At 47.0% G+C, this 23,755-nt stretch overlaps 1 protein-coding gene across 2 annotated transcripts in view; it reads left to right on the top strand.

Annotated features, from left to right (window-relative positions):
• The first annotated feature begins 446 nt into the window (after positions 1-446).
• The window catches only part of NTN4 (netrin 4), a 47,801-nt gene continuing 24,492 nt past the window's right edge, over positions 447-23,755 (top strand). The window contains exons 1-3 of one of the 2 annotated variants that reach the window (XM_068190410.1): positions 447-605; positions 4,082-4,611; positions 21,285-21,563. In XM_068190410.1, the coding sequence (XP_068046511.1) occupies positions 548-605; positions 4,082-4,611; positions 21,285-21,563 (867 nt within the window). In that variant the 5' untranslated portion in view covers positions 447-547. Of the gene's footprint in view, positions 606-1,120; positions 1,432-4,081; positions 4,612-21,284; positions 21,564-23,755 lie in introns of those variants that run through there. The other variant, XM_068190411.1, reaches the window with a different exon arrangement.

The raw sequence follows: 23,755 nt of genomic DNA, 5'->3' as shown, positions 1-23,755 counted from the left end.
TTGAGCGGCCCGGGGTTACTTGTAAATTAAGTCCCTCGTTTGAAACCGAGCCGGGCCGGAGGAAGGCTGCCTTTTGCAGCTTCACTTCCACCCTCTGTGCCCTGATAGCGCGCCCGGGCTCGGAAGTCGAAGCCTCCGGGGATTGGCGAGGGGTAAGCCCCTGTCCCGGGGGATCGCGGGTCCGGGGGACAGCTGGTCCATCTCCGGGCACCAGCCCGCCCGCCTTGGGCTGCCGCGGCGGAGCCGCTGGTGCTGCGTGGACGGGGCAGGGGGTGTGTATGTGTGTGTGGACGGGTGCCCTCCGCTGCAGTACCGCGCCTGGCCGCGCACCGGCAACAGCCCCCCGCGGCGCGGCGGCCCCGGCGGGCGGGCGGGAGGGCAGGGCGGTGGCAGGCGGGGCGGGGCGCGGGCGCTGCGCGGCGGGCGGCGCGGGGCGGCGCGGTGCGCGGCGGGCGGCGGTGCCGCGCGGGGCGCTGATGCCGCGCGGGGCCGGTCGTGCCGCGGGGCGGCGGGGCGCGCAGGGCGGGCGGCCACGGGGCGCTCGGCCATGGGGCGCGGGATGCGGCTGGCGCTGCTGCTGCTGGGCGCCGCCGCCGCCTCTGCAGGTGGGTCGTGACCGGCCGCGCTCGGCGTTCTCCATCCTCCGCGGGCGTGCGAGGTAGATACGCGTGTGCGGGTACGCGCGTGTGCTGGAGCGTCCGCGCCCGTGTGCGCGGAGAACGCGGACGTGCGCACGCACGGGGAACCGCACGGGCGTGTGCGCACTGTGCTCACACGCGTCGGTCTCCGTACGCACGTGTCAGCACACACGCACGTACTCCTCTACGTACGCATATATGTGCGCACAGGCTGTGTGCACGTGTGTCCGCACATGCGGTGCGTGTCCGTACGCGGTGTGCGCGGATGGGTGCGGAAAGGCAGGGGCCGGGATGCGCGTCTCTCCCGCGCCGCGGACAAAGAGAGGTCCGGCCGCGCCGCACCGCGCTGTGCTGCGCGGAGCCGCCCCTGCCCGCGGAGCCTCCGGCGGGCCGGCGAGGCCGGGTGGGCTCAGGCCGGGAGTCGGGGGATGCCGCGGAAGCGGGGACCGGCTGCGGAGCCCTGCGGGTGGCAGTGGCGGTGCCCCGAGTCGTCGGGGTGCGGAGGAGGGCGGGCAGGGTTTTCAAAGCCCCTTCCTGCAGCGTAAACACTTCGCGCTCAGAGCTGCCCGCAGCGGGGTCCCGCAGCAGACACACTCGGGCATAAACAGTTTGCGTAACGCTTCCTCGGCCGGGTGCAAGCCGAGTGCCAAATTTCTTTTTTAAAAAGAAGAAAAAAACTCTGATGGGAAACAAACATTTAATCAGGCATAAGATATAAACGAAACATCACAAGGCATGTGTTGCCAAAATGCTTAAGCAGGAAGCATATGATTTTCCATGGATGTTTTCCCAGGTGAGTCATGGTACTTGCTGCATGCTCTTACTCATTACTGAAGATCCCAGTCCAGTGGCATGTACAGTAGATACAATGGGAAGATTTAGTTGGGCAGATGCATTACGTGCAATAGAGAAAAGCACATTTTCCAGGGCTGTGGCAGACCACTTGTGAACTTGTGACTGCCAGCATAGAAATCTCTATGCTCTCAATTTGTCCTTTTACTGAATTCCTGTGGCAGCCAGTGTTACACTAGAAAGCTGTCACTTTTCATAACATGAAGTGCTCTGCATCGGTCATACAACTCTTTTCCAATTCAAGTGAAAACAAACACCCTTTCAAAGGGGGTTTCCTCTCCCCCCTTTCTGCCCCTAGGACCCAAGTCTATGTGTCAGCAGCATTTCTCAAACCCTGCAGAAGCCAAGGTCCCTTGCCCCAGATCTGATACCGCATGAGGAAGGGACCCTCAATGCCTGGCCCCAAGACAGCTGCAGTCAGTGACAGTGCATGACCAGGGCTGGAGCATACCCCGAGCTGGGAGCAATCAAATACTCTCAGCTCCCGGCGTCTGACATGGGATTTTGTAGCCAACGCCTCCCAGCTGGGTTTAGGCAGAGCCTTGTCCCTGCCCTGGGGCCATCGACAGCCCTACCACCAACTGCAGTCATGGGAAACCTCCCATTGACCAGGTCCTCCTCCACTGCATTCCTGGAGGCAGCAGTCTGGTGTGCAAAAAACAAAAGGACTTGATGAACACAAACAGTAATCTCAACCTGTCTGATGGGGCTGACTGAGCCCTGCTCTTCCTACCACTTCCCAAATCTGCTTTGCAATCCCACAACCGAGGGAACCGCAGTAAATGTTCATCTATTTGTGTAGCGGCCAAGTGCACTGTGTTACACGTAAGCCAAAGAATCCAGGAAAACAGCCAAAGACATAAATTAGGCCAACTACTGGCTAGCCTAACTGATAAAATGATAATAGCACTTAACTTACCTACCCCTCAGGAGAGCTACGTAGGTTAGTTAATGTTTATACAATGCTTTGAAAGGGATGTTCAGGAGTTGTAGGTGATATTACATTGACCTTACAGTTCTATTTGTTTACTTTGCTAGAGCAAACATATTCTGCACAGTTACTATAGGTCATCTCCAACACAACTTTACCAGCACACTGTAGGAAGCTAACGTGACTGAGCATTTCTTGTTCACTAAAAATTTCCCAAGAGAGCTTACCCAGTGAAATCCAGAGACTGGATTCAGAAGTGCCTTGTGCTGGGTGCATAGCAAGCAGCGCTCCACAGCTGTTCTGAGGAAACACTATAGAAAATCTGTATAGAACTTTTGTGGTAAAAATGGTTTTTATCCAGGGTGCTTCTTGAGGAGCGGGAGACGTGGGGGACGCTATCAGGCTTGGAAGGCTTAGCACTGCTAGTGCATAATATAGCTTAATTGCAATTATGACACTGTAGGCAAATGCTGAATAAGCCCCAGATAAAGGATTTATTGGATGGTAAACTGAAATGACCTTCAGACATAACAAAAATGCCAAGAAGAAGACATTAATTGGTGCACAAAGCTGATTGTGTATGACTGGCCTGATGATAAAGAAGACATTATGCACCTCAGATGCTTTGACCTCCACACATCCAAGTCAACAGAGATTTTTCTTTATGTTAAACAATTCCCCAAATACCACTTTGACCTACTCTTAAGTTTGTTAATAAAAAGTTGGAGAGCCCCTAATCAAGCATTGCTGCACCAAGAGTTACATTGATTATACATGTGAGAGTTACATGATTTCACAGTAAAGCCCACGGTGATTTTATTTTTCTTTGACTCTATAACTGTGGATTTTAAAATTGACAGGATTTCCAGAAAAGCTTGAACAAAAGCCACAGAGCCTCAGCTGTGTGGCAGCTTGCCAGCATAATTTCAACCAAAACTTTTTTTTTCTTTCATTTACACACACCAGCAACAGCCTTTCCAAACTTAAGCCTTTACTATAATTAAACAGTGGTGTCAGCAGCAGTTTCTGATTGTGGGAAAGTTCGGGGTAGGGATGGAGTGGTGGGAAAGGGGGTGAAGACTTGAGGTCCTTGCTGGTAGGTGATATTCCTGTGGGCTCTCACACCCTGACACCTGATGGGCTGCACGGTGGGTTGGGTTGCAGCAGTGCTGTCCCCCATGGCAGTCTCCTTGGCCTCGTGGCAGCATGCTGCCTTGGCGGCAGCTTGCCTTTCATCTGCTCTTTCCAATTCCCCAGGGCTGCCTGGATCCCTTTGGAGGCCTCGGGTCATGGGTGGCATGGCCCTGAAGCCTCAGCCCTGCTCTGGTGCCCCCGGGCGGGAGGGCAGGGCGTACTCATCTCTCCCCGTCAGCTGCCTGCTCTGCGTCTCTGGATAGGTAGGGATCTTCCCAAGTGCAGGGAAACCCTGAAAGGTTTTGGGGTCGCTTTTTTTGCTCTTATAGAGGCAATGAACTCCACAGAGGGGACAGCTGAGCAGCAGTGCCACTCTGTTCCACAGCCCCTCCAGGGCTCGGTGGGTACCAGTGGCACACGTTTCGGCGGGGGCAGCATCCCGCGTGCCGCGGGACGTGTCTGCTCTGACGGGGTGAGGTGCTCCCACCTCAGGAGCCGCCTCCAGCCCCCGCTCTCTGCCCCGCAGGTCTGGGCGGCGTGGCGGCAGCGAGCAGTCCCTGCGAGAAGGCCTGCAACCCTCGTATGGGCGACCTGGCGCACGGGCGGGCGCTGCGCACCCAGACGTCCTGCGGCCGCCGCGCCGCCGAGCGCTTCTGCAGCTACAGCGAGGACGCGGAGCGGCGCTGCCGGCGCCCCTCGTGCGGCCGCTGCAGCGGGGCCCACGCGGGTCTGGCGCACCCCCCCGCCGCCATGGCCGACTCCCCGTTCCGCCTGCCCCGCACCTGGTGGCAGGCGGCCCAGGATGCCACCCGCGAGACCATCCGCCTGGACCTGGAAGCCGCCTTCTACTTCACTCACTTGATTATGGTCTTCAAGTCGCCCAGGCCGGCTGCCATGGTGCTGGAGCGCTCCCAGGACTTCGGCGAGACGTGGAAGCCTTACAAATACTTTGCTGCTAACTGTTCGGCCACCTTCGGGCTGGAGGATGACGTGAGGCAGAGGGGAGCCATTTGCACTTCCAGATATTCGAGCCCCTTCCCCTGCACTGGAGGAGAGGTAAGTCTGCCTGGGCTGGGACGAGAGAGCCCCTGCTCCAGCCCCCGCTCCAGCCCCCTTTCTCTCTGCAATCTCTTCGCCCGTGTTTGCACTTCACATTTCATTCACTACACCAGCGTCTCTTGTCATCGCGTGTATTTCACAATGCGAATTAACGTAATTCATTCCTAGATGATATAGGCACCACCCTGCCTCTTGCTTTGCTGCCTTCGTAGTCCCTCTCTTTTCAAAAAAATTCCTTTCCTTTCACCTGGTGAACCTCGCTACACAACTGCAACCTAGGCTCGTGCTGCTAATTCCTCAGGATGCCAAAGGGAAATTCACTCTAGACAGTTTTCTCCAGATCTTGCAGTTGTGTGGTTTTAAGGTGATGCAAATAAGTCTGACCAAAATGCAACTATGTTAAAATGAATAACCGCCAGATTGACTTTTAATAGGGACTGCCTTCACTGAGAAGTAGGCTTATAACCAAAGTAGCTGCTCGGCTACTCAGCTGAAGTATGGTTCCCATAAACCAGGTTAGCCAGGTAATTTTAAAACTTATACCTTGTCTTTTTTCCTGTGCACACTAATGTGAAAAGAACTTGAAAAAAAAGGAAGAAAAAAAATCATATTTGCTAAGAAGAAAAATATCCGTGAAAGTCGGATGGTTTTCAATATCAGAAACAGCAGATAACAAGTGATGCATTTGGAGGCGCTACCAGTAATACTCTTAGCAATGTGCAATTCCATCCCCCACTGCTGGGGAGCTTTCCCTGGGAGCCGCGGCCATGGGGCCGCCCTCCTCTGTCCCCCCACTCGGGGGACGCATCCCCGGTCACCAGCTCTGGACTTTAAAGGCTGCTCCCTCTAGTGGCCTAATTTAATGAACTTGCCTGAAAGCTTAATCAAATTTAAAATTCCTCTCTGGCCTAACACAGAGAAAGGATAAAATCTGGTTGGTGAATCAGGAGATCACTTATATCATTGCAGTTTCTGCTGAGAACTGGTTTTGAGGTGAAAGCCCGATCCTTGGAGACCAGCATTCATGTTGAGAAAAATCATGTGTTCAGACCCCTTTGCAATCATTTGTGGTCACCTCTAGCCATGCTCTGGCTAGGAAGCCACTCTCTGCAGAAATACTGGGAGCTGCTTTTCCAGTAAAGTGCATCCGTTAGCTGTGTCTCAGGAGGCAGCCAATGTCTTGCTCTCAGAGAAGCTGTTCCATGCTCTCATCAGCTGAGAAACAAGGATCTCCAGAGCTGTTAGACAGATCCAGGATGACTATTCCATTACATTTTAAATCAAATGGTGAGAAAAAGTGCTACCTTTCTTTTCTTGCCATCCTTTGCTTGTGCCCCCAAAAAGCTGTCTAAACTTTCTTTCAGAGTGCAATATATAAAGGGGCTTATGAGAAAAGTGGAAAAAGGCTTTTCAACATGGCCTTTTCTGACAGGACAAGGGGCAACAGTTTTATGCTGTGGATTGGACATAAGACATTTATAGATTGGACATAAGACATTTTTTGATTATGAGGGTCATGAGGCACTGAAAAAGTTGCTCAGAGAAGCTGTGGATGGCTCATCCCTGGAAGTGTTCAAGGCCAGGTTGGATGGGACTTTGAGCAACCTGATCTACTGATATATGTCCCTACCCATGGCAGGGATGTTGCACTCAATTATCTTTGAAGGTCTCTTCCCAGCCAAATAATTCTGTGATTCTGAATCAGGTCTAACTACAAAGTAAAACCTACAAAAGGAAGGATGTATGAACACCACTGGGAATTTCTCAGGCCCTCAGTACTTGTTCCAGACTCTATGTCCCACCACCTGAATCATAAAGTTATGCCAGCCTGTGATGTAGGACATGGAGAAATCCACAGCTCTTAGGCCAGCCAGTGAGACTTCTCTTGGGTATATGATTTGCATGCTCCTTTTTTAGCTTTCCAGGGATTTTTACTCAGGGATGAGAAACCCAGGGCATCTTACAAGGCCGTATTTGCCTCACTGGTATTGGGTCCCCTCTTGCTAGCATCCTGGTGCAGTTTTCATTGTGGTCACTGCACACCAGGATGGTGCTGTCCCTGAACACAGGATGTGGGCTGTGCCAGGAGAGAACCTGTACAAATCCCGACCTCAGGCAATCTCTTCTCTGGGGTGGTGCAATCTGGGGACAGTAGAATCAAGGTCTTGTGTGTAGAAACCAATGCCTGTCTCAAGAAGAAAAGTAATTAGGTGTTGTTTGATGCATCTTTACTAGCATGCTGCAAAGAGAATCTATGTTCTGAGCTTGCTTCTGTGGGACCTCTTCTCTTGGCATCGCTTTAGTCTGTGTTATTGCAAAGAAGCTATAAAAGTCAAGAGCATTTACTTGTTCCAAATTTTAAACAAATATTGCATCCAAGGGGCTGGAGCTTAGAAGATTTTACTTACATGGTACACTTCAGTTTCCTGCACTTAAACACCACTTTTTACCTGCAAAGTAATAGCAGCAGGTCTCCAGATGGCAAGCCTGCATGCTTAGCAAATATCACATTTAATTTATTACAGTGTGCTGCATTCCAGCAATTACTAGTAGCTGCCAATAGCAACATGTATCTGACCTAAAGAAACATCAGAGTTTTGTGTTCTGTTTGGAGTTATGTTGTGCTTTACTCCCACTTTGGTAGCACCTAATTTCAGACATATGGAAACAGTAATTTCACTTGAAACAGTAGTTTCAAATATGCAGTCATCCAAAATGTCCACGTCTGAAGGGTATTATTCATTACTCTGAAAGGTATTACTCGTCTTCTTTAAAGCACAACTACGAATTCTGTGAGTGCCACTGGGCTTCTTTTTTAACTTTTTCAATTTTTTTTTTTAACTGTGATGTAACAACTGTAACCCATGATCCAAAACATGTGTCACACTGTCTGTGTACTGCTTTCTCACACTTCAGACATTTCAACGCCACATGTGCATTTCTGGGCACGGCATTAAGGGCTTGCAGGATTTTGCAGGATGTTGGGGTCTCTCTGCATGGTGCTGGCAGATCACTCTCTGCTGTCTATCCCTTTGGATGAGCAGTTTTTCTCAGGTGAGGCCTCAGGTGGTGGTGACTCACCCCAAATATCACTGGAGTTTGGCAAAGACACAACAGCTTGTTGGGCTGGTGGTTTCTGATTTTGCCCTCTGTAAAGAGCAGGTGGTGCAGATCCACCTGCACTTCTGCTGATTGTTATGGTGCCTGCAAGCCCCGATTCAAGGCAGCAGTGGGCAGAACCCCACAGTACTCAGGGGCTTAAGGCCTTTTTTCAACATATCACCCGTCTTAACTTGGGTCAAAGGTGTATCTGCTTCACTTTTTATTAAAGAGAAAGATCAGACTTTTTGCATTCTGCCTCATCATCATGAGTCATTCCTTAGATGCCTACTTCAACTCTTATGACAAAAATCCTCTCTCATCAGAATTTGCCATGATGTTGATCTTGAGGAGATTTATGATAGTGTAGAAAACAAGCTGCCAAGCCTCTAGGTTCATTTCAAAGACCCAGACCTCAGAAATGCTGAAATGGCTCTTTCATCCTTTCATCCCAGTGTGGCTCTGGGCTTGCCTATGCAGTGGTGGGACTGGGCTGCTGGAGAGCTCTGGGAGAGCAATATTTTTGGAAGGCTGCAGTCACCTCAGCTGGGTGCTACCTCAGCAATGGGAACCATACGAGGTAATTATGTCACACGCCATGTGTGGCACTTGGATGGTCTATTGATAGGTAGAATCACCTCATCAGGGACTTGGTAGGTCCCTGCTCTTCTTTGCTACTTGTCCCTAATGCTGCAAGTTCTCCAGACTTGATTATCTCTGATGTGGATGCGGCTCCAGCCTGAGGCAGGCAAGAGATGGAGGATCAACAGCCCAGTGTCGGGATTAAGAAAAAAAGGACAAATCTGGGCAGAACTGCCAAGCAAAGAGGTTGAGGGCTGTACTGATATCAGGAACACTGCACTAAAATGCCCTGGGTTTGGTCTAAATGGTTTTCTTGGTGGAAGTAAGCCTGAGTTCACAGGTCAGCATGTGCCCAGAGACCTCAGGGGCTCTGCTGAGCTGAGCCCCATGCCAGGGCAGCCTGGCTGCAGTCTGACCTCGTGCAAGGAAGAGCCATTGTTTCAACAACCAGCAGTCACTGATCTCTCTGCAGGTATACAGAAGCCAAACAAACCAACTGAGCCTCTCCTCAATAGGGAACAGGAAAGGAGGCAGATGGTGGGTGCCCACCTCCTGCCCTGGCATCCCAACCTTGGTATAGCCAACCTCGGTTCCCAGCAAGATTCAAGTATCTACCGCTTTGAGGAATTGGATTTTCAACATTGTGAAGGGGACACGTTCCCATGTCGGGGAATAATTTTGGATCAGCTGCATGCAGAGAGGTCATTATAGACTTCCCCTATGCTTAATACAGTGAATAAATTGTTTCACAACAGCAGTTTGTTAAGCATAGGCAGAAACATCTAAATGTTAGCCTTGTATCACCAGTGTTTTAAGAGAAAGGCTATGGCCAAGTTCTAGCCTGAATCATACAAAAATGCTACAAATGCTTAGTATTTTCATTGCTTTTCAGGGTGTAACCCTTCAGCCACATTATTGCAAGGGAAATCAAAACTGGATCCACCAGCCAAATGTAATCTTATCACAGTAAACAAGATGCAGAAATAAACTCTTTCAGCTTCATGCTCAGACAGGAATACTAACTTTACTAGTATGCATAAAAGGCTGTCTTCCCTCCCATAGTTCAGATTATATTAATATTGTCTTTTCAACACACTAATCTTAAAATTATCCTTGTCTGGGGATCACAGTTGAGGGCTCATCTGCAAGGGGCCCTTAGCAGATGTTAATTCTTTAACTGTGAGTGAGAGTGACTGTCCACTCTGCAATGCAATTATCTCATTCACTTTACATTCCCATCTGTGGTCAATTCAGATTAGCTCGCCTGAATGTCCCCATTTAGACAAGCTTCAGGATAAAAGGGCTTACTGAAGCAGAGTCTCCTTGACAAGATTTTAGTAAATTAGTAACTTATTTTTGTGTTCATCTATTCAGAATACTGCTAATAAATCACTTGGAGACCTCAGCTATTGTTGCTGTTTGCTATTTATAGAAGAGGCATATTTGCACTTTGACTATATTCCAGCAACAAATTCTAACATGCTTTTAACTTTTGAAACATCACATTACCACTGTCTTGCTGTGGGATGCGTGTCTTACTGAGCATTTTATTGATTTCGTGCCTTCCGTAGCGGAAAAACCTTCCTATGTTTTGCCTTTCTCTGTTACTGCATGCAGCCTGCCTCTCTTCCTTGAGGATTTGAACACCAGACCTGCTGGTTTTACCTGAAATTAGCTGTGTAGAGCAGAAGTAAACTGTGTATTTCTACTCAGAAGTCTGACCATGACAGCGAGTGGTTGTAACACTCGCCGCTGAAACTAATAGGAGTTAAAAACGGTCAGTAACTTTTACTTTTGAGTCCTGATTTTGGGTTGTAGGAACTTCTGCCTGGTTGGGTTTTTTTACCTTTTAGGCCCGAATAAGCTTGGTTTTCAAGCTTATCATTGTTATCCTTAACTAAAGCTACATTTTAATTGTGCTGAGGTCCTTCAAGGATCTTGTGGGTAATGGGAGATTTGAGTTCAGTCACTTGCAGGACTCCACAAAGAACCTGGGCAAATATGCAAGAATAACCTCAAAACAGCCTGGGATGCCAACCCATTAGAAGGCTGCAAACATCTTTTTTAATTGTCCTGTGCCACTGACATCTGCACAGAGAGAAAACAAAGGGGCAAACTGATAAGAAGAAAAGAGGGATAATGGCAGGTGTTCAGCAATGCTCAGGACATGTGAGGACATACCTAGGGAATTATATTTTCAAGTCCCATCTACACTTTGTTGAAGTGCACTTTATGGGAAAAAGACCTCTTTAACAGCATCTTCCTGATTATCCTGTCTTTGGAAAAATACAAATTGCTGGGCTCTGTTCAGAAATGCCATGTGCAAAGGACAGTCTTTTCAGGTAGGCATGGTTGGGGTGATGGCCAAATCCTGTCCAGCTCTTTGCATTGTATCACTAAATCTAGCAAGACATGGGGCCTGTTGTTTCATAAGCACAAGAATAATGATTTCTAGGGAAATTTAATGAGATTACGTAAATGAGGCTAGGCTGGAGTCAATATAATTATATAGGAGCCTAGAAATCAGTTGTGGTAGCTGGCAGTAGCAGCACACCAGCAGGACACCATGTCACACCAGCCACCTTGCTGATGGCTGTGGTAAAGTGCATCCCTTGGTTTGGTCCTCAAGCTTTCCTTCCTGCAGGGAAGCCCATCTTCCCAAGCACTCTGGGGGGGTTTCCAAGCTGGTACAAGTTTCCAACAGCGGAGAAGAGGAGATTTTCCCTTTAAATAATGGGGCAGCAAAAAGTACATCAGGGGAAAAGGAGAAACTTTAGCTTAGTTTTCACCTGGTTGTGACAATCCCTCCCCCTCTCCCACAGGCCATCCTAGAGGAGTGACATGTCCCCTTATGAGGCCTCCTGAAGCCTCAGCATCTCTGAAGGACAAGGGCATGTGAAGAGCAAGATGCTTGTCCAATCTGCCCCATGATCCTCTGCATGATTTCTCCCATTACAAGTAGCCCATAGGATCGTCTCCTTTTCTTCCTGGATTTCCCAGTGCTTTGGCACTTGGGGGTTGGCCCTCTGCTTGGCCAGCTCTTGAAATGCAGCCACCCCTGGGATGGAGCACAGCCAGTGTTTAACAGTGCATATCAGCAATCCCCTGTTTGGAAAAGCAAGTTTCTAACAACTGCTTCTGGATCAACCTCCAATTATGGCTAAAACAAATTATTCTTTGGAGGTAGCTTGACCAGTCTGTGAAAGGGGAGATATTGTAGGCTGCCAACAGCAGGAGGGAATGGGTCCCAGGGCTCCAGGAGACCCTTTCCAAACTTCTTATGTAGGACGTGAAGAGCACTGTACCCACATGAAACAAGAAGAGTTTGGGTAGGCAGAATTTAATTCTCTAAATTGGCATCTGGCCTTGTTAGCGGGACTATTGCTTCCCTTGAGAAAAGTGCCACAGGGTTTTAACGGTTCCTCCAGAGCCTCTCTTCAGGCACTGCACCCCACTGCTTCATTTCACTGTTCAGTTTTGGCATGAAGAGAAGGCTAGCTCACTTATCCAGCTCCCAGCTCTCTGGCTAGAAAGTAGGACTGCCATATTCCAGGCAGTCCAGTTGATTCCAGGACTGGGAATCCTGGATACAACTGGTTACATGGGAAACGTGTAACCTAAAGCAATGTATTGACATGTCTCAGAAGTTTTGGATCAAAAGCTCATTTGAGATTAATTGCCATGCAACAGTGGGTGTCATTGTGAGATACCCAGTCTGACAACATTCAAAATCCTACACAAATGGTGAAGTTCTCTAATTCTCCATGGGAAGAAAAGAAGTTAATGTCCAGAATCCAGTTTTCTCAATGCATATGCTACAAGTCTTTTACCATCAGTCTCTCTGCAGCATCCCTCGTTCCAGTAATCAAAATCCGTAGCTATGGGTTGAAAGAGGGGAGCTGTTTCTTGTGACCTTTTTGAAAGTGTGTAGTTACATATAATTCCAACAGGTGTTCTTTTTCCTATAATTAAATTTATCTCATGGTAGCTGGGTAGTTCAAGCAAACAGTCCTGTAGACACAAAGCCTTTTCACTGTAAACAAGAACAGTTGAAAAATATTCATGGAATTGTGTTACTCTTAGGCTGAAAGAAAATCCTCTTGATCCTTAGTACCATTGCAGTTACTGAAACTCTAACCTGATGCCTTTCAGGCTTTTTGCAGTGTTGTGTTGTGCTCAGAAGCTGTTAAAGAGGTTATTCTGCAGCTCTGGGGAGTGAGCCAGTTTTCTTACAGCCCTGCCAATGAAGAAGCAAGTCCAGTCCTTTGTCTGGCTCTTTGGAGGTAACTCCAGGCTTTTTTTGGTCTTCCATGTGCACAACAGGTACTGCCGGCTGGCCAAGGCTGAGAACATAAATCTTTTATGGGGATAGGGAAAGGAGGAGAATTGCTGGAGAGATAAGTATTTAAATACCATCTTTCTTGTTGATGGGTCAAAGGACTTCATATCATCAGCTGAGATGTGATGGTTCATTTTCCTGACTGGGCTAGCACAGCTTTGGAAACGGTGATTCTAAAGATGAGAGAAAGGCAATAATTGTTTTCCTTTATAGTCCATAGCCAATGATATGATGCATCTGGAGGGTTCTGTGAGCCAAGAAACTGAGTGTTTCTATCTGTTCAATGAGCAAAAGTAGCAGTTAAGCAAAAACGGAGCCATTGTGGAATCAATTATGAATTATTGGAGAAGCACTATTAACCGGAGTTGAAGAAATCCAAGAGTTTTGAGCTGTAGCGAGATTTTCCTGATAAGAACATTACTTTTGTGATCACTGACTGCACGAAGACAGGAATGACCTAGCAGTGTTTCATTTTCATTTAATGAAATTGTGTAGTTGAATGGCAAAGAAAAGCTGACAAGATGGCTCTCATCTGGCTGATTATTGTCAGAGATTTCAAGGATCCTGGAGAAATTCCATGTGTCTTCCCTAGCTCTCCTTGTGCCTTTTCCAGTCCCTCACTGGTCAGCTGCTGCATGTGAGTTGGAGCTCTTCCTGGATAGCTTCACACTTTTGAGAATGGCAGAAGAATGCTTTGAGATTCCCAAAAGACAGAAGTTATCTTGGTATAAATTAATTTGGGAGGGCTGATTATTTGAAATAGTTGGGTTTTCCTCCTGAAGTCTTTGTAAGATTGCCTAACTTTTGGATGGTGAGGCAAGGGATTATTTGCCTTGCTTTATGTGCTGTAAAAGACTGCAGAAGGACTGGAGGTATGGGCCAAATGCTGTCTTATGTCAAATTATATGAAGGAGTCTTGTTAAGGCTGATGCCATTTCTCCAGCATCTCAAGGAGCTCAGGGACTGCTGGTGGTGGTACGCAGTGGGTTTCTGTCATGGTTGCTTGGGGATATTGATTGAGTGCCAAACACCGTGGCCTGCAGGATTCCAATGCTCACTGTGATCTTAATGTCTTTGATGGTCTCCTCTCTGCAGTGGCAAGGCAGGTTTTCCAATTTCTACTGCTGTTTCACCTCATCCAGGTGATGTTGAAGTGTACACCATGGGGGCAGTCAGACCTCTCCATAAGCAAAAGAGGCTCTTCTGCCCTGGTCTGACAGGCAGAAAAACAAAGTGTTTTAGAGGAGCTGGTGGGTAATACCTACCCAGCTTAGGCTGATGAACTTTCCACACCATGTGATTTATTTGCAGCATCTGCCAAAAGCAGATCTGTCTTTTTTTAGCCTAGAGTCATTGCAATGAACATAGCACAGAGATGCTCATTGGTTTCTCTCCTAAAATCTTGTTCTCAGTTTGGTAATATATGAAATAATTCTGTTTTGTCAGTAGGAGGTACCAGCATTGTGGCCCTATCAGCCTTTTCCACAGGGGGTAATAGTCCAACAGGCTTAAATTTGTGAAGCAATGAGATTGTTGTTTTCTTAAAACTTTCAGGAGCTTAATATTTAAGGTGTATCTCCAAAAGGTTGTTGAAGTTAGACAGTGGTTTCAGAGGTTTTTAGAGTGGACTGATGGGCAGGGACATGGACACACATGCAGTGCAATGGCACAGGGTCCATTTCTGTAGCAAAATATTCCTCTGCAGACACAGCTGTCTCCTCCAGGAAGAGCCAAGGGGAGCCTGGCAGACTTTGACCACATTGATGCAGAAAATCCCAGAAACTAAAATTACCAGCAGGGTAAATGCTAGCATCGAGTTGTACCCTCAGTACTGAAACTGGGAGACAAAAGAAGATACCTGCAGAGTATGTGTCTCTCTCAGAAGGTGTATGAGGGCAGGGAATCTGCTGGCTGTTGCCAGCACTAGGTCTGGTGTTCAGACCATGCATCTGACAGCAGGTGTGCCTGAGCTGCTCCTGCTGAGGGAGCCCTGTTAAACCAGTCAGCTCCTGTGTCTGAGGCTTCCCACTGTAAAAAAAAAAAAGATCCCAAAGGTGTCAGGGCAAGTCGAACTGTCCATGTCCCCCATAGGTACCAAATTAGATTCATTGCTGCAGCTTGAGTCTTGCAGTATGGCACAGCAAACCTTGAAAGTCAAGCCATCCTCATATGAACAGTAAGGCAGTCTCACATCAGTCTTCCCTGCACGTGTTGTGGTGTGAGAAGCTTAATTACTCTTTTCTGGGAAGGCACAGGGGGACAAGCACAGAACAGTCTTAGCTTCAAAGTTCCTCTGCAGCACTGAAAGTGACTAAGCAGGGGTGTGGGAAAGAGGTGTGAGAACACTCTCTTTGAAGGGGGAGCACCTGACTGGTATTGCACTTCTGCAGCTAAATTTACATCCAGCTCCATCAGTCAGGCTTTTGTGGTTATGATGAGCTTATTGCTTCTAGTACATTTCTTGGGTGAAAGTTGAAAGCACACACTGTGGCAGGTTGGCACACATATTGCATCATTATTAATATGTTTAGTTACACATTTCTACAAATGAAATTGCTCCCTGCAAGTTTTCCTTAATGTTTACCAAGAGAATTGATTACTTGTAACTTTTACATCTAGTGAGCAGGAAAGCTTAACTGCCACAATAAAATTTCCCTACTAAGTTTCTCTGAACAAGACCAGCCAAAGCTGAAAGCAGTTGCCACCTTGGGGTAGTGCCTTCAGGAGAGTTCCTGGGCTGTTGCACGGGTTGGGCTGGCTGTGGAGGGAGGCGCAGGGGGTGGGGGTGCAGGCAGGCAGTGGCTGGGGGATGCCAGAGGCGTAGCATGCAGTGGATAGAGCATGGACTGTCTCGGCTTGTGCCATCGTTTGAAATGAAAGCCGAGGCCTGTGAGCACAAGCAGATGTGAGGCAATGCTGGGCATACAGCTGGGAATCCCAGGGCCAGGATGTCAGAGATAAGGGCTCGCTTTCACCTCAGCCCCAGCACCAAGCAACCAGTGCCTAACCTCAGCTGCTTGTTGTGCTTGAGGGAAATTTTTCAGGAGGCAAAGGGCTGAGGTCCTGGATGTGCTGGCAGAGCTCCACCACTGCATTTACTGCCTACATTTTCAGAGCCTTGTCCAGGCACTAAATAAATCAGATCACTTCCAGTGACGTGGAGATTCCACAGGGCCCCAGAATACAAGCCAATTAAGTACATTTATTTAGTGCCTACATACCAAGAGTCACTGCAGACTCCTAATGCAAACTTTTTCTGTTAAGCACTTAATTAGACATCATACGCCCTTTTGTAAAGTGGTGCACATCCCTCATTGCTTTTGCTGTCTATCTGGATAAGACAACAAACTTTGCATTCTTTTTATTCATACTATTTTTTCATTTGTTGCTGTAAAATGCATTGGAAGGGATAAATCTACCAGCAAAAATCAAATACATCAGTACTGAATTTATCTAATGCTCCTAAGCTAATTACATGAATCACTAATATGTCATTGTTGTAGAGTAATTATAGATATATTTTCATGCATCTAGGTCAGACAGTGCAGTGTAGAGTTCATCAGTCTCTTTTGGAAAGAAACCACACATCACTTCATACAATGTTACCACCCTGGTTTTCATTTACAACCAAGTAAAAATGTGGTTGTTTTTAATATTTGTTTATTGCTTTTATTTCTGCCATATTCCTGTTTCTTGGCTTGTTCCCATGTGTATATGCTTCCTGAGTCTTCTATCCATTTGTTCTCCTGTTTGTAATTTATTGATGTTGCCATTTCATGAACCATCTCCTGCTGCCTTTCTGGCTGAGGCCAGGCTCTCAGTTGGAGGTTGGAGCGTGGCACCGCTGGCCAGGTGCAGGGACCCAGGGAACAGGCACATGCACAGCAGCTGCAAGACCCTGTGCAAAGCCTCTGTAATTGAGCCTGTTTCTGAAGGTCTGTGAGGAAGAAACTTTTCATGGATCACCCATGTCTCTTCAATGTCCCAGGCTTCTGTATCCCAAAGGGTCCCATTCCATTGCTCTGGACATTTGCATCTTGACAAAGGTCCGGGACCTTGCAGCTGCATTCAGTGGAGGTGGGTCTGTAACTCATGGAGAAAGCTTTGCCCCTGGCAAGTCTTTCTCTGGTTTTGTTGACTTCCTCAGGTAACTTTGACTTCACAGCCTGTTTTGTTGCTGTCAGAATCATCCATTAGCATTTTCCTTTCCACTGTGGAGATATATATAAAAATGTCCTTTTACTGCCTCTCACACATAAACATATTAGGGTACTTCTTGCAAAGAGACTTTATGTATTTATATATCAAGGTCATTGTGGTGCAAGTGGTTACTTGAGTGCACCACGTCCATGGCTGCTGCTTTATTTATATACAGGGCTACATTACTGCATCTGCGTTAGGGTGAGGACCTCAGCCTTCTTTTCCCACTAGAACTTGTGAAATAATCAGCAGAGTGAGAGTTGCTCATGACAACCCATGAGGAAATTGAAACCTTGTGGAAATTTATTAGAGGCTGTCTATGTAATGATGTGACCAAACTGCAGACAGCTGTAGTGGTCTGGCTGAAGAGCAAAGTATTTTTACTCCATGGCATATGCAAGGTACTGTGGGACAGCTTATCCACTCCTGTTCCCTTGGAGTGGAATGGGCTTCCTGTGGGAGTGGAGTGGGCTCCCTCCTGCCACCAACACACATCACACTAAGAGGGTCGGGTGAAGCCAACCCTCTTGAGGCATAGCAGTGACATTCCTCACTCACGAAGACTGCAGCTCCTATTTGGCTGTGTAGAGAGACCACCACCACGCCAAAAAAAAAAAAACACTCTGTGCAACTTTTAAATCACTCCTCAATTGATGTTGCTTCATGCAAAAGTTGCTTTTATAGCACAAGGGATCCATCAGCATCATTCCACAGAATGAATATCACAGAAGGAATATTACCCCAAGGACTAGATATTTTGTTTCTTAGCTCTTTTATTTGCCCCTTGGTGTGTGACATGAGTTATTGTTAGATACTTAATTTTAAATGGAAGCTGAGATAAAGATTCAGTTCCTGAGACTGTATTTAAGAAATATCCCAAATATCATAGGATTTTTGTGAGCTAGCAACACTGGGAATGAAAACATCTTTCTGACAGGATATAATATGGATGTAAAACACAGAAATGCTGGGGTGCTTCAATGTATTACTTCTGACTTGTTTTACAAAATATAACATTTTAATTAGTGCATACATTTCAGAGCTGCTGGTGTAAAGATCAGGGCCTCCCACACTTTGCTATCATATGTGGGGCTAACTACTGCATAAGTCTGCCTAATGTTGTGATGCCAGGTTTTGATGTTTTGCTAGAAGGCCTCGTACACAGAGATGGACTTGAATGGGTGACAGAAGTCTGGTCACCCTGGGGTGCTTACTGGTGAGGCTTGCTGCCTGCAGAGTGGCTGAGGACCGCTGCCCAACAGAGTCCTGGCTGGACAGTGGCACTAGGGAGACAATGGGCTTGTAAAACCACATCATCAGATGCACACACATGTTGACAAAGTGCTCTTTTCCATTTTGTCCTACACCCTTCCTGTACATTGCCAAACCTAAACAATATTTTGGTTGAGGAGATCTCTGCTGTAGCAGAACCAGAGGTGTGAAAAGCCTCTGGTCAGGTCTGCAGTGCAAAACATGGTTCATTAGTAGAGAGGATGCTGAAGCCCTGTGCCCATCCTATTGGTGGGACAATTGCATGAAGAAGCCCAAGAAGAGGTAAAAGCAGGAAATCTGGCACTGCCTCTGTGTGTATGTGTGGTCGGGCTGCTGGAAATCACAGGGGTGCAAACCCATGATAGCTGTGTAAGACCAGTGTGGCCCCAGTCACGTGCAGACTCCTGAGACTAGCTGGGATAATTTAGTCATGTTAACGACTGAACAGGAAAATCTTGCTGGGAAACACATCCTTATCCTTATTATGCAGTGTCTGAGGGCTTGTAGAATCCCAGCTGAATCTGCTGTGTCAGAGCAGAAAATTGCTATTTGTATGATGCCCTACATATTATAAGACCAGTTAGTATTTCGTTACAGCAAGGCTGCCGGGGTCTGGGATGGAGATGTTTCCTGTCCTGGCAGCACTGAGACCAGGCTCACTCTGTTACACAGCTGCAGGGCACAGTGTAGCTCCCCAGGCCAGGGCTGCTGGGCACAGCCAGAGCAATACAGGACAGCCAGGGGGGAGAAGCTGAGAGCCCACAGCCCCTGGGAATTACAGATAGAGTTCATGTTTAGCATCACTGTTTTCATGTAGCCATAAAAAGAAATGTTTGTAGCATTTTAGGGTCTGAGCAGGAATACTGGCTCCATTGAAATCAGCAGCATAACTCCCCCTGAATTCCACATAGACAAGATTTAACTCTGTCAGTGCAGAGACACTCAGGGTTATTGATATCCTTGCTGTGATTGTCTTTACTAGAACCACAAACATCAGTCACATGCATTAAACAGGAAAACTGAAGGCCTGAAAGTCTGCAGCTCCATCTAGCATAAATTATTACCATTTATATAGTTTCTTCCCTGCTTTCATCTGAATTAGGACAAACAAAGAATTCTCTGAGATGCAATTTATGTAATATCAAGAAACCCAAAATGCTAGTTTTTACTCAAAATTCTTCACCCAGCATTTTCTGTCAAATCCACTAAAAGGACATCAATGTCTTCAGTTTGGATTTTTCCCAAGGAATTTTCTTTCCATATCTGAAAGTATCTTGTGTTCACAAAACCACTAGCCAGTAAATGTGATCAGAATGGCATTGATCTAAATTTGGGTAAATAACAAGCCTTGGGTAGAGGTGCAAGACTTGATAGTTGGGGTTCACTTGGCTTTCTATTGATATCTGGTTTATATTTTTATTTTAGGAAAGAAGAAAAACTCTGTATATCCATGAAAGAGAGGGGGGAAAAGACCTCTTTTGAAGTGTGTTACTGTTTATTAATACCCCTCATCAGACTCAACACTTCTGCACAAGGAGCATGCTCACCAGCCTTGTCTTCTGATCACCCCTCCCAGTTAACCTTCTCCCTTACCTATGTCTTTCTGGCAGAAGATGCTCAGACACCTTTGGGAGGGAGTGTTTGCAGGAGGGCAGTGCAGAACTGCAGCCACGATGTGTTTGCCAGCATGCAACAGCCAGCTCCAGCACGGCTGAGCCCCGCTGTCACGAGCGTGCTGGTGGCAACTGTGCTTGGCAGGCTGGCGGGGCACACAAAAGCACACTGCCGCCACCCAGCTCCACAACAAGGGCTAAATCTCCTTCCAGGCTGACACAAAACTTCCTCTGGCTGCATTCGGGCAGCCCTGGAGAAAAGCCAGGTCCCAGCCAGGAGTAGTGCCAGCAGTGGTGGGGCTGATGGAGGCAGCAGCTGGTAGGCAAAGCCTGTGGGCAGGCCAGCTGGCAGCACTGTGGTCATTATTTCCAGGATCTGTGGATCCTGGTCAAATAAAAGGGAAGCCTTCATCAGCTAAAGCATATCAGCAGCTTTCTATGGAAGGAGTGGATTTAGAGGCAGCAGGCTGTGATCCCTGATAGCGACAGCAGCAAGTTGGTGTCAATGGTCACCTCCTTGCTGCCTGCAAGAGGCTGGCTAGCATTTTGGGTGGCATGGATGGTTTCAGTGGGGCAGCACTGTAGTTTGAGGAGGCTTTAACTTACTGCTGGGAGTAGTGCATGGAGCCATTAGCTGCATCACACCCTCTAGCACTCAAGTGATTTGATCAAATATTGTTTATAATTATCGTAGTTCATCAAGCTGTCAGTGACTGTTCAGTGACTGTTCAGTGAAAAACTACTTAACTATTCATAAAATGTCACTGTAAGTTGAATGTACCAATAGTTAATATATGTCATAGATGTGTTGTTTAATGTCAGTGGTAGTCATATAAAGTATATACTGTTTCTGATTCCTCATTGTAGGCAGCTAGACCAAAAACTTTAAAATAAGCCTTTTCCATTTGAAAAACAATTTTCAAGAAAATTAGTTATTTTTATCTAGTGCTCTCAATATTTAGCTTGAGCCAATATTTACCTATTCAATCAGACTGAAGTTAAAATAAAGAATGAATGATAAGTATTTATTTAAACTTTGGAATCCCCCTCTTTCTTTCTTATCTCTATTTTCTTGATTATCAGATTGCTGTCACTAATTGCCACATCTAATCACTTTTCCACTAGGAAGCAGCCTGGGACTGATAGGAACCAAATATTTGGAAATATAAACTATATTTGTTAAAAAATACACCCATTCTGGGAGAGGGAACATTAATGAAGAGTCCCTCACATGTGCATCACCTGGCAAGGAGCTAGTCTCTGTGCCGGGTCACACCACATTGCAGGGGCACCCACCGCTGATTTGAGTTAATGGCAAAATGTCACTTGACACCCATAAGGTCCTTACTTCTTGTGGAGAGGAATGTAAGGGGACGGGGGTCACCCTGTGCACACTGATTTGGAGGTGGATTTGCTGCTCCCGCCCCTTGTAGAGGGGGAAGAACGTCATGAGAGCCTGGTGCATGCTCCCAGAGGATGCTGTCATTGCCATTTCACCCCATGGCCCACGCTGAGGCTGGCTGACATCCTCCTTTCTGCTTCACCTGCTGTGTTTCTCTGCCCAGATGATCTTCCGAGCCCTGTCACCACCGTACGCCGAGGAGGACCCGTACAGCACAGAGGCCCAGGCACAGCTGAAGATCACCAACCTGCGGGTGCGGCTGCTGGAGCGACAGGGCTGCCCCTGCCTCCCGGCCAGCCCGGCCCCACGGCCCCTGCCATCCCTGCACTACGCCATCTACGACTTCATAGTGAAGGGCAGCTGTTTCTGCAATGGCCACGCTGACCACTGCATCCCTGTCGCTGGATTCAGGCCCACCAAGGCAGCTGGGGTTTTCCATGTGGTATGTACATGCACCCAACAATGTCTGCACTGCAGGAAAGCAGAATTTTAAAAACAGTAAGGGGCTGTATAGAGTGTGGTGTAGGTCCAAGTATGCAATATTTGATGTGTGATGCCCTGGACTCCAAGAACAGTGAGCAGAAATGGTCTTTACAAAGTGGGTGGTCTCCATGTGAGGCTGAAGTGCTGAACTTCCTTTGCGTCTTGGTGTGGGATTCTCATCCTTCAAAGGTGCTCCACAGTAATTTATTTATTTCAGGTAAATCTTTAAAAATAATTAAATTGCTGACACCCATCTTTTCCCAAATGCTAACTTGCAATAACACAATATCTAAAGGATAAAAAATGCAGGGCATTTTGGTAACAAAGAAGGAGAAGAACTTCTCTGAAGATATGAGGCATCATGTAACTACCATTGCTTCTGGAGGATCCAAGGATATTGGGTTGGATCTTGAACCAAGGGGATAGAGATGATTTTGACTCTCACTCATGGGCTTTCTATTGCACTTTGCAATACCTTTCTCTGGATAAAAACTCTGTGCTCTGGTTTCAAGGAGACTCCCATCACAAGAGCTCTAAGCTCAAATTCCTAAGGACCCACCAAGACCTAAACTCCAGGGAAGCAAGTGCCACTTAGGCCACATAGGGCAGGTGATGGGCACAGCAGCGGCCAACACGTTGGATGCCTGTGACATGCCATACCTGCACCCAGCCAATCCAGGGATACTTTCTGCCGCCAGCACATCTTATCCTGTGTGCTCATCTGGGCTGGCTCTGAAAGCTCTGGTTTTGCTGGAAGAGGAGCAATAGGGAAAGAAAGAACAGCCAAATGCATTTTGCTGAATAATGTTAGACAGAGAAAGATCATTAAAAAAAAAAAAGGCAGTCTAGGTAAGGAGTCCAGCTCTTTGGGGAGCTCTCGTTTCACTTAAATTACAGTTTCAGACATGAAGCAGACAGGATGTTTCCCTTCTAATAGAGCTAGCCTTGCAACATCTTGAAAATATACCAGTTTGAAAGCGTGCAGCACTGTGATTGATAAGACTGTTTCAAGTAGCATTGCTCTGGTTTCCGCAGATGTCCCCTGAGTGAAAGTCTTTGAAAGGAGCTGTTTGCTCAGGATTATTTTGGTGGGATATAATTGCATGGGAGCGTACCCTGGAGCACCACTGAGAGTTGTAACGGAGCCTGCAGCTGAATAGGCTTCCAGTACAGCTACAGGCTATGGCAACCACAGTGTACAGGTAACAGACAGGGCTGGGGAAAGGAAGCAAGTGCCAAAATCGCACTGAAAACAGAACAAGAAACAGCAGCAAACCCCTGTGCTGGCCCCAAGGGGGAAATTCAACTCCGGTTATAAATATTTATGTGGCAGGAGTCCCAAAGGTGACGTTTCTGCAGTGAGGCTGACTCATTTTGCTGTCTCATAATGTGTTTTACTAAAACCTCATCCTGCATGTCCTGTGAGGGATGTACCAGTGTAGGGGTGACATAGCCCCATGGTTTGCAGGGAGGGTCAACGTGTGGTAAGAGCTTTCCTCTCCCTATACCACCTTTTCCATCATAGAGCTGGGACAGTTTTGGCTGAGCCTAGTCCGTGCCAGGCTCCTTTGGCATGAGGCTACTGCTGTTTGGGGACTGCAGTGGTACCCACCCCGTGCAACCCAGCCTGGGATTTGCCAGTGCATTGCATCAAGATTGGAAGAGAGAATTATTTCCAAGGTGATAGGAAGAATTCATCACACACATGAATGAACAGAAAAAGGACAAAAGATTGCAATGTCCATGGCTGCTTAAGTGGTAGAAGTCAAAAAACTTCTGAAAAGAGAGTAGGATTTCAGAGAGGGAGCATTTTTATATGTTTGGGCGGAAAACTCACAGAAAACATAATTCCAAAAATTATGACCAGTCATTCAAGAGGTAGATGGAGACTTCAGTATAGTCTTTATGAACCTCTACCTGCCAAGGGTTTTATCAGAACCATCAGTGTAAAACAGGACAACAAAAGCAGAGAAGCACAGTATCATTTCAAAATATGATTATAAAATCTGGCTCTGTTTTTATGCTTGTTTAGACAAGAGCAGTCCTGAAGAATATGCTCTAAGTTAGAGAGTTAACATCAAAATTTAAGTATGTTTAAGATAATTTAATAAAAAAACCAAAGAACTTTTCTAAAAAATCTATGTGCAAGTT

Source organism: Anomalospiza imberbis, chromosome 5, assembly GCF_031753505.1.
Source record: "Anomalospiza imberbis isolate Cuckoo-Finch-1a 21T00152 chromosome 5, ASM3175350v1, whole genome shotgun sequence".
In the NCBI taxonomy this organism is placed as follows: domain Eukaryota; kingdom Metazoa; phylum Chordata; class Aves; order Passeriformes; family Viduidae; genus Anomalospiza; species Anomalospiza imberbis.
The sequence above is the reverse complement of the archived record's forward strand: the minus strand, read 5'-3'. Positions and strand labels throughout refer to the sequence as shown.